This window comes from Sinocyclocheilus grahami, unplaced genomic scaffold, assembly GCF_001515645.1.
Source record: "Sinocyclocheilus grahami isolate Dianchi unplaced genomic scaffold, SAMN03320097.WGS_v1.1 scaffold2935.1, whole genome shotgun sequence".
Classification (NCBI taxonomy): Eukaryota; Metazoa; Chordata; class Actinopteri; order Cypriniformes; family Cyprinidae; genus Sinocyclocheilus; species Sinocyclocheilus grahami.
In genome coordinates this window covers 19,054-30,236 of record NW_015508108.1, presented here as the reverse complement: position 1 = coordinate 30,236, position 11,183 = coordinate 19,054, and the positions used below count along the sequence as shown (strand labels likewise).

Sequence of the window (11,183 nt, the reverse complement as noted above, 5' to 3'; positions counted from 1 at the left end):
TTAAATATAAAAAAAAGTAACCTAAACTACATATGTACTGACATGGTTTAGTATGGAAAATATTATGTCGTTTCTTAGCTCTATGGTCAAGATGCTTTCCATGATCTGTCTTTGATGGTGCAAGATCAAGCATACATTTAAATATAAAAAAAAAGTAACCTAAACTACATATGTACTGACATGGTTTAGTATGGAAGGCCGTTTCCGCCACTGAATAAAAAAATAAAGGTAATTGCGACTTTTTATCTCACAATGCAGTTACACAAAGTTTATTTCAAACAATTCAGACTTAACTCGTAATTGCGTGTTATAAAGTCAGAATTTAAAGATTTAAACTCGCAATTCTGAGAAAAAAGTCAGAATGTTGAGTTTATATCTCGCAATTCTGACTTTATAACTCGCAATTGCGTGTTAAGTCAGAATTGTTTGAAATAAACTTGCAAAAAAAAAAATCACAATTTGGAGATATAAACTCTCAATTGCGCGAAAAAAAGTCTGAATTCCAAGTTTTTATCTCACAATTCTGACTTAACTCACAATTGCGCGAGAAAAAAAAGCTAAATTTTGAGATATAAACTCGCAATTGTGAGAAACAGTCACAATTTTTTGTTTATATCTCAGAATTATGACTTGACTCGCAATTGCAAGTTTATGTCAGAATTGTGAGATAAAAAGTAGCAACAACCTTTTTTTATTTTTTATTCAGTGGCGGAAATGGGCTTCCATAATGTAGACTGGATAAAAGTCTGGAGGTTCTCTGGAAACCGTTTAGTGCATTTATAAAGATTTTCCCATCTCTTTGACGAGTGAAGCAGAGGTCTGCAGGTGAGCTGATGGGGACTGACCCCTAGTGGCTTTGGTTTCACCTACTATTCAAATTAAGTACAGCAGACTAATATGAAAGACTTGAGGCTATTATAGATCAGCACTTTCTGCTGTAAACATATAAGAGCATATCTGAATAAGCAGATTTAGAGGAAGCTAGATTTGAAGTGTCCAGTTCATTTCTCGGTGGAGAAGGCCCTCTTCATGAGAGGCGGTGGCGTCTTTCCCGCCTCATAGACTGAATCCGGTAGTGGGATGCTGAGACAACACCAGTCTGGGATGCGGCCCGTCTGGCTGTAGTAGTCTCTGGACACTGAGCGACTCCCTAAAATGTCCTGCAATGCTCCAAATATAGCACCTACATGGGAAGAAGAAAAAAAACAACCTTGAGTGAAAGGTTCAAGGTTCAATGGCAGAAAATGGTGAAATCCTGGTGTGTTAACCCTAAATCTTCGTTTTCACAATTGCTTTAACAAAACGTGTTTAGATCTTTTCTCGTCCAATGCAGATGTCAGGAATCTCAAAGCCTCTGCTGTGCCTTTCTTTGCTCACCTCCTAACCAGGCGGTGCAGTTGGGTTTGGCGGGTGGGCTGTGGAAACGGAAACTCTTGGTAGCCAGAGCATCGTGGTACTTGGGTTTCTCCACCAGCGAGCGGATCTCAGTCAGGAGTCGGTGCAGGAACCCGGGCAGCATGGCCGTACCGCCGATTATCACCAAGTTCTCTGACAGAACCTTGCGAGTGTCGATGGGACACTGGTGAGGAACAAACACAGAACGAACAAGGTGAATGCTGGGAGGATGGCAAAGATGTCAACATGTTGGTAGATTGTGGGTGTTGACTGTTACTAAGGTGTTGCTTTGCAATTATATAAATTAAAAATAAATCATAAATAAATTCAGCTTTGGTTATATAAACAAACCAAACAAAATAAGTGATGCGTCAAAGTTTTGGCAACCAAAAATATTTAGCTGAAACCGTTTTGTAAGTGGCTGTGGATAAAAGGGTCTGCTAAAAGATTAAATGTGAATCACGTGTTTCAACCGTCAATAAAACAGCTTGAGATTAATAATGTCACATTTACCTCAGGAAAGACATTTAATGACCATAAACCTGATAATCAGCTAGAAAAAATAACTCTAGGAGGAACATTATTATAAATATATGCACTAAATTACATTAGTCAGCTAGAAAAAATAACTCTAGGAGGAACATTATTATAAATATATGCACTAAATTACATTTGTTACTGAACTTTTTGTCTTCATTATTTAATGTATGTTCTCTTTCATAGGTTCACTCAACGCTGTGTCGCTATGACGCATTGGGAACTCCCTCTAGGCGTGCCGATTGTCTGAAGCCCATATAGAATCACGCCAATTCATTGGCTGATGGCACGGGCGCCGTTCTTGCGTTGCTGTCCTTATAACTGACGAACGCGCCATCTGCTCCTCAGATTTCTCTGCCTTCACGAAGCGGCCATTTTAGCCCTTCTGATGCAATTTTTCTGGCCCGATTTCGGATGGTTTTTCATCAGATTTCTTAATTTGCACTTCAGCAACTGCTAGAGTGGAACTCCATTCTCCTTGCGGTGAAGTGCCATGAAGTATCGTCATTGCCAGCCGCCGTGTTCTCGCTTCATTGCGAGCGACGACCCTCACAGTAAGTGTGTCAAATGTTTGGATTTTTCACACGCGCGTGAGGCGGTTCATGGCTTATCACGGCATTTCTCAATGCAAATTTTGCGAAAACCTAGGCTTGCTTGTCAAAACACTAGGCTTGCGGTTTTTGACAAGGAGTCATCCGTCTTTCCCCGTCGCACTCCGGAGGCCGCAGCCCTCTGTGAATCCGCGACCTGGGACCGGGCCTCGCCCTTTCTCTCCCTCTCTCACTCGAGCACGTGCGCGCAGATTCGCCGGTTGAATTCGCGCATGATAATTTATGCCCTAGCCCAGAGGCGCACAATGCGATTTATTTTGGGCTAGAGGACGTTTTGTACATCGCGGCATCCGACTCTGAGGATTTTGGGACTGCTTCAGCCGACGCTTTCCCACCCGGAGCTCGTAGCAGTTCCTGAGCGGCCCAAATTCGAGGCCGGCACGGAGAAAGCTGCCCTTTCTCAGCGATCTGCATCAGGACATCTCCAGATCCTGGAAGCAGCCATTCTCCGCCTGCCTTACTAACGCGGCAGCCGCTGACTTCACCAACCTAGTGGGTTCTGTGGAGCAGGGCTATACCGTCATCCCGGTGAACGAGGATAAGCTAGCTACGCACCTCTCTCCATCTTCAGCTTCGCCCTCTCCTTCCGACTAAACCATGTAGGACCACTTCCGCCCTTATCGGAAAGTCCTACATGGCAGCTGGTCAGGCAGGCATGGCCCTTTATACTATGGCCATTCTCTAAGCCGACCAAGCGGATGTCCTTAAGGAGATGGACGAGGGGGGCGGTCTGACCCCAGAGGTGGTCAAGGAGCTCCGCAGAGCAACAGACTTGGCCCTGAGAGCCACCAAGCACACCGCGCGTGCTATAGGGCACTCTATGGTGGGTTCAGTGGCTGCAGAGTGCCACCTGTGACTTATTCTCACAGAGATTCGGTCGTCCCCCACCACCCACGGTCTGGGCAGCCCGAGGCCGCCCATTGCCCCACCGGCGACCTTTCAGGCGGCTTGAGCTGAAGCGGTCTGACAGACCCGCTGCTTCAGCTCTGACAGACCCGCTGCTTCAACTCCATCAAGTTGCTCCTGACTCTCGTGTCAGGAAGAGGGCAGCTTCCACCGCCTTACTAAGCTGGGCCACACCATGCAAATGTTTCTGCCCGCTTCTAAAATGCTCTCCTCATTCAGTTCTGTCACATCTGCCACTCAGCGCATTTCGGTGTGCGGCAACCGTTCGAGCTCTCTCTCTTTCGACATGGGGGAAGGGAGACGCACCAGGCTTTCTCCCCCTACCAGCTGTTCCTTCGTCACCTGCTGCTCACGTTATAGGAGACACGTGCGGTTCTCTCCCAGTGCCAGCAGACCTTGTACCACCTGCATTGGTTCCTGTAGACTCCTTCCTGCATCAGGACGCCAAGGGCCCTCCTTCGTGGTTGACGATGTCTCCCCCTCCGGACCATGTCGGCAGAACCCTAACACAGGTATTATAAGTTCCTCAGGTTCGCCTTTGGGGGAAAGGCTTACCAATACAAGGTTCTTCCCTTTGGCCTAGCCTTGGCACCAAGTGCATGCATTCACAAAGTGCATGGATGCTGCTCTGGCCCCATTGAGGCTCCAGGGCATCCGTATACTCAATTACCTGGACAATTGGCTCATTTTGGCCCACTCCAGGGAATTAGTGAGTCACCACAGGGATGTCCTCCTTCACCACATGCGGTCTCTTGGCCTCAGAATGAATGCCAAGAAGAGTGTTCTTACTCCCTCTCAACAGACGGTTTTCTTGGGGGTTCACTTGGATTCCATTCAGATGCAGGCCCGTTTGGCTCCTGCCCAGATTTCCAGCCTAAACGCATGCATGGCCCGCTTCAAGCTAGGCCATCATGTTTTTCTGTAAGCACTTGTCACAGGCTCTTGGGCCTCATGGCCGCAGCCTCCCTTGTGCTGCCCCTGGGGCTGCTTCACATGAGACTGTTCCTTTGGTGGATGAAACTCATAGGGATCCGCTCGACAGGACCAGCCTCTCGTCTGGTAAGAGTGTCGCACAGTTGCTTTCGTGCACTTTCAATTTGGCAGGACCCCCTCTTTCTTCAGAGAGGGGACAGTATGGGCGCTACAACAGACGCCTCTCTGACAGGCTGGGGCGCGGTCTTCGAGGGCAGGCCAGCGTGCGGAGTTTGGCCAGAAGAGTTTCTCTCCTGGCACATAAACAGCCTGGAACTGAAAGCCGTCTTTCTGGCACTGATTCCCTTTCTCCACTCTCTGAAAGGGTGTCATGTGATTGTCAGGACGGACAACATGGCGGTAGTATCTCATATAAACCAGCAAGGGGGTTCACGGACTCGCACCCTGGACAGGCATGCACGTCATCTTCTCCTTTGGGCTCAAGGCAGATTTCTCTCCCTGCGAGCGGTTCACGTCCCAGGAGTCTTGAACCTCGCAGCCGATTTTCTGTCGAGTCAGAAGCTCAAATCGGGGGAATGGATGCTGAACCGTCAAACGGTAGCTCAGATTTGGGACCTGTTCGGCAGGGCGGAGGTGGACCTCATTGCAACGCAGGAGTCATCCCAACGTCCACTTTGGTTCTCCCTGAATTCCCCAGCACCTCTGGGCATAGATGCGTTCGCGCACCTGTGGCCGAACCCGACACTGTATGCGTTTCTGCCTGTCAAGCTGATTCCGGCAGTACTGTGCAGAGGTGGGGAGAGCGGGGTCCGTCTCCTGCTAGTGGCCCCATTCTGGCCTTCCCAGACGTGGTTCTCGGAGCTGATTTCTCTTCTGGATCACTCTCCGTGGGAGATTCCAATCAGTAGAGATTTGCGGTCTCAGTTTCAAGGCCAAATCTGGCACACTAAACTCGAGATCTGGAAGCTGTGGGTATGGCCCATCAAAGGCCACCAGCTTTGACTTCTAGTCTTCCTGCCGATGTTCAGGAGACTATTGCTAGTGCCAGAGCCCTTTCCACGAAGAGGCTGTGGAAGGTTTTTGTGTCATGGTGCTTAGCTCATGCAGTGGACCCAGTCAGCTGCCCTGTAGGTTTAGTACTGGAGTTCCTACAAGAGAAACTTGTGGCAGGGGCGGCGGCTACTACCCTGAGAGTTTATGTTGCGGCCATCGCCGCACGGAGAGTTGGCTGACATTCCCCTGGAGAGACATCGGTTGGTCTCAGCGTTTATGCGTGGAGTTTGGCGTCTGAGACCAGCACGCCCCGTTGGAGTTCCTTCTTGGAACTTAGCAGTCGTCCTGGAGGGCTTAATGGAAGCTCCTATTGAGCCCTTGGAGTCAGCTCCAGAACGGATTCTGACTCTCAAGGTTGTTTTTTTGTTGGCGCTAACTTCGTTGAAACGAGTTGGGGATTTGCAAGTTCTCTCGGTCAGCGAGGTGTGTATGGACTTCACCCTGGGTCTGGTTAAAGTAACCTTACAACCCAGACCAGGATATGTTCCCAAGGTTTTGTCTGCATCTTTTCAATCTCAGGTGGTGACCCTTCACTCTATCCATCCTCCTCCTTTTGCTTCAGGGGAGGATGAGAGACTTCACATGCTCTGCCCTGTCCGAGCTTTGAAGCTCTATGCGGATCTTTCTAGCCAATGGAGGAAATCTCCACAGCTGTTAGTATGCTTTGGTGCTGGCCGCCGTGGGCTTGCCGCGTCGAAGCATAGAATTTCGCACTGGGTTAGGGACGCTATTTCGCTGGCATACGAGGTGTGTGGTCTTTCTTCACCTCTCAGCGTTTCTGGCGCATTCCAGCAGGCTTCCTCTCAAGCTCTTTTTAGGGGAATCCCTCTACAGGATATTTGTGTAGTGGCAGGATGGTCCTCTCTGCACACTTTTATCAGGTTCTATCATTTGGATCTGGACACGGCTCCTGGTTCCCGGGTTTTATCCGCTTGAACCAGCCAGGGATACAATCTGGTTCTTCATTGGGCTAGATACGGCAGCACTTTAGCTTAGCGTGTTTGGTATATCGTTTCCAATGCATCATAGCAACGCAGCGTTGAGTGAACCTATGAAAGAGAACATCTCGGGTTACTTGTATAACCCATGTTCTCTGAATAGGGAACGAGATGCTGCGTCTGCTGCCAAGCTCCTCGCACTGCCGACAAGAGGTCTTTTTCGGCAGAGAAATCTGAGGAACAGATGGCTCGTTCGCCAGTATAAAGACGGCGACGCAAGAGCATGGGGCGATGTCCGTGCCATCAGCCAATGAATTGGTGTGATTCTATACGGGCTTCAGACAATCGGCACGCCTACAGGGCATTCCCAATGCATCATAGCGACACAGCGTCTCGTTCCCTATTCAGAGAACATGGGTTACTACACAAGTAACCCGAGACATTTACACAAATCAAGTTTTTTTACAGCCACTGTTTATATTTCAACAACGCATGATTAATTAGCAGATATAAAAACTGCCTTATGTGCAATTTAGATGTTTATAATCAACTCTTTGTTGAATTTTCGGTTTCATTTTATGGCTAAATGAAAACTTAAATTTTTGTAACATGAGATTTTTCAAAAGTACTTGTCACTAGAAAGACTTTCAGAATGTATAATCACATCGAATAAAACAAATGAAAGGAACTTTTTAGGAATAAAACTGTCGCCTGACGTCATAACAGAAGAAAAGCAGAAGGGTTTAATATGCCTAACAGTGGCGAGTGCATGACGCTTCCTCATCCTTCGATAAAAAACCTGTGTAAGTCCACTGTGACCGTTATGACACCTCAGAATGCTTGATCAAGTGTTGTTTTAAAGTGAAGCTCAGTCTTCTGCTCCCATTCATCCCGTTGGCTCAAGTTCCTCTTCATTTGACAAACAGCTGGTCTGAAGATCTGATATTTTGTACCTTCACCAAAGTGTCCAGCAGCAGCGTGGCGATGGATTTCTCCTCATTATCCTGCTCGAACAACATCTCGGCCACAGAGTCTCTGGAAAACAGCAGAGCATGTGGGTCAGATTAATAAACAAAACCCCATCTGTAAGAGAGAGAACGTGTCATCTCATGAATCTCAGTTCAAACATGTGACCTTGAGGTATTCCAGTTGGGAAAAAGCAGATCATCATGTCTGGTTTGAAGGCTTTTACCTGATGGATCCCTTGACGTAAAGAATCTTCTGTCCATCCAATGGATATTCCACATCTTGAGGAGGAGCCGGTCTCTGAAGGACCAATCAGAACCGAGTGTAAATATTTACTAGGCAAGGCAAGTATAGCACATTTCATACACAACGATAATTCAAAATGCTTTACATAAAAGAAAGTAAAATAATCACAAAAATAAAACAAGGAATTTAAAAACTTGGAAAATGATTTGAAATGAACTGATTATACATACATAAAATACAGTGCAATCAGTTCGGACATCACACAGTGCTTATTCAATAAATGCACAACTAAACAGATGCGTTTTGAGTCTAGATTTAAATGTGACTAATGTTTTAGCACATCTGATCTCTTCTGGAAGCTGATTCCACTTGCGGACTCGATCCTAATGATCTGAGTGGTCTGTTAAGTTTATATTCAGTGAGCATATCTGCAATGTATTTAGGTCCTAGGCCATTGAGTGATTTATAAACAAGTAAGAGTACTTTAAAATCAATCCTAAATGTAACTGGAAGCCAGTGTAAGGACTTGAGGACTGGTGTGATATGCTCAGAGTTTATGGTTCTAGTCTGAATTCTGGCAGCAGCGTTCTGGATGAGCTGCAGCTGTCTAATGGTCTTCTTGGGAAGGCTGGTGAGGAGACCATTACAATTGTCTACCCTGCTGGTAATAAAGGCATGAACAAGTTTCTCCAAGTCTTGATTGGAAACAAAACATCCAATTCTTGCAATGTTTTTAAGATGATAATATGCTGATTTAGTTACTGCTTTGACATGACTACTGAAACTAAGGTCTGTCTCCAGAATCACACCAAGATTCTTGACTTGATTTTTTGTTGTTTGACCCCTAGAGTCAAGGCATGCATTCACCTTGAGAACTTCATCTTTGTTTCCAAATGCAATGACTTCAGTTTTCTCCTTGTTTAACTGAAGAACATTTTGGCACGTCCAACTGTTAATTTCATCAATGCATTGGCAGAGGGAGTCAATGTGGCTGTAGTCATTTGGTGATAAGGCTAGGTAAATCTGGGTATCATCAGGCAATTTGGTTATTTTCCATTATTTGACTTAGTGGGAGCATATACAGGCTAAACAGGAGCAAGAACTGAGCCTTGTGGGACTCCGCATGTCATGGACGTCCACTTAGACTTATGCTCTCCTATACTCACATAATAACCTCTCACTTCTGAGTATGACCTAAACCATTTGAGTACCATCCCAGAAAGCCCGACCCAGTTTTCCAGTCTCTCTAGAAGTATGTTATGATCTACAGTGTCAAACGCAGCACTGAGATCTAGTAGTACCAGCACAGATATTTTGCCAGAATCAGAATCTTGATGTGCTAATCGCCTTCCTGATATTAATGATCTTCTCCGAAAAGAAGGAAGCAAACTCATATAATTTGCTGTCAGAGAGCATTTCACTGGGAATCTGACTTGGGGGGTTTGTCAGTCTCTCAACAGCAGCAAAAAGAGTGCGAGTGTTGTTTAAATTACTGTTTATAAGGTTTGAGAAGAATCTCTGTCTTGCTGTGGCTAGTTCCACATTGAAAGCATGAAGGCCGTCTGTATAGAAGCTATAGTGAACTTCATGTTTCGTCTTCCACCATATCCGCTCAGATTTTCAACATTGTCTTTTCATACTCTGTACTGCTGTTGATTTTCTCCAAGGTGATTTTTGTCTGCCAGTCTTCTTATTGACTTTTACAGGAGCAATATCATCAATAACATTCTTAACTTTTGAGCTAGAGGAACCAAGGAGAAGATCAAGAGAGTCTGCAGAAATGCTTGGTGTTAAAGATATAGCCTCCATAAATAGCACACTAGTGTTCGTTAACGCATCTCTTTCTGACAGAGACAGATCTAGATTCAGTGGTAACAGAGATCAATATATCAAACAATATACAGAAGTGATCAGATAGTGTTACATCCTTAATAACAATGGATGAATTGTTTAGACCTCTACTGATGATTAGATTTAGAGTGTGTCCACGATTGTTTAAAATAGTTATAATTTCTTTTGTAGTTTTGTTTTCTGCATTATCCATGTGAATATTAAAAACCCCTGCAATAGCAAAACAGTCAAACCCTGAGGAAATCATTGATAACAGTTCTGTGAACTCTACAACAAAGGCTGGAGAGTATTTAGGAGGCCTGTAAATAATGATAAACAGAATGCATGGATCACCTTTCAGCACAATACCTAGATATTCAAAGTACAAGTACTGACCAAATGACACTTGCTTGCATTGATATACATCTTTAAATAGAGCAGCTACACCTCCACCTCTCCTAACAGTCCTGCAGACACTTATTGTTTAAAATAGTTATAATTTCTTTTGTAGTTTTGTTTTCTGCATTATCCATGTGAATATTAAAAACCCCTGCAATAGCAAAACAGTCAAACCCTGAGGAAATCATTGATAACAGTTCTGTGAACTCTTCAACAAAGGCTGGAGAGTATTTAGGAGGCCTGTAAATAATGATAAACAGAATGCGTGGATCACCTTTCAGCACAATACCTAGATATTATACCCAATACCCAGTTATTTTTGGTTCACCTAGAGTAGATGGAGGAGGGTTTGGGCCCTGGCATTGTGGCAGCGGCCGGAGAGCTCTCGCAGGAGGAGGACGAGCTGGGCCCTCAGGCTTTGGTGGTTGGGGGGCCCGCCGTTTTTTAGTTGATATCTGGGGATTTGCAGTGGAAGAGTGGGAGAGTTTGGTCCCAGGATACACCAGTTTCTCCATTTTCTGTGAGAAGCAGGGATAATGTGTCTGGTGAGATGGGCTGTGATATGTTGTCCTGGCTTCCCTGGCCGTTTTTCAGAAAGTTGTCCTTGGGTGCTGAGTCTTGGAGCTGTTCTGATGCATCACAGTCCATCTGTGATGAGCTCTGTGGGCAGGGCTCAGCCGGGATGTTGTCCATGAGCAGTGCTTGTTGTGGCTGTGTGGTGTTATCAGTGTCCTTGTGGGATGTCTCAACCACATGACGACTCAGACCAGGTGTGTGTGTGCTATTCAGGCTGAGTGGATTGACACACTACTGAAGGATGATGGAGGGAGAAGTAGATTTTGTCCTTAAGCACTCTTGCACCAAGTTTGGGTGGAGGCCATCCGGTTTAAACAGTTGTCTATGGCCCCAAAAAAAGATTAAAGTTGTCAATGAAATTCACTCCTTTTAAATTGCAAGATCGTTGTAGCCATGTGTTCAGCCCAAGCAACCGTGAAAACATGTTAGTTCCCCTTGCTGGGAGTGGTCCACTGATGAACGACTGAACTTCAAGTGATTGAAGCGTTTCAAAGAGTTCAACGAAATCCTTTTTAAGGAGTTCTGACTGCTCTTTCCGTATATCATTCTTCCCCAGATGGATGATGATTCGATTAGCAGTCTTGTGCTTCATTAGAATTTTCCGAAGTTCCTTGTTCACATCAGAGACGGTTGCTTGAGGAAAGCAGCATGTAATTGTAGTCCTGCTACTAATGTTTCTGATAATAGAGTCACCCACTATCAGAGTCCTGAGTTCGGCTGCGCTTTGAGCTGAATGCCGCTGTCTGCTCGACCTTGAGCGCCTGTTAGTAGCGATGTTAGCTGCTGGCTGATC

At 45.6% G+C, this 11,183-nt stretch overlaps 1 protein-coding gene across 1 annotated transcript in view; it reads right to left on the bottom strand.

The window, feature by feature from the left end:
- Window positions 1-684: 684 nt before the first annotated feature.
- The window catches only part of LOC107575837 (actin related protein 10), a 21,876-nt gene continuing 11,377 nt past the window's right edge, over window positions 685-11,183 (bottom strand). Inside the window, exons 8-11 of the mRNA XM_016262158.1 lie at window positions 7,566-7,637; window positions 7,327-7,408; window positions 1,378-1,579; window positions 685-1,183 (exon numbers count right to left, since the gene is read on the bottom strand). Of these exons, the coding sequence (XP_016117644.1) occupies window positions 1,002-1,183; window positions 1,378-1,579; window positions 7,327-7,408; window positions 7,566-7,637 (538 nt within the window). The 3' untranslated portion in view covers window positions 685-1,001. The remainder of the gene's footprint in view (window positions 1,184-1,377; window positions 1,580-7,326; window positions 7,409-7,565; window positions 7,638-11,183) is intronic.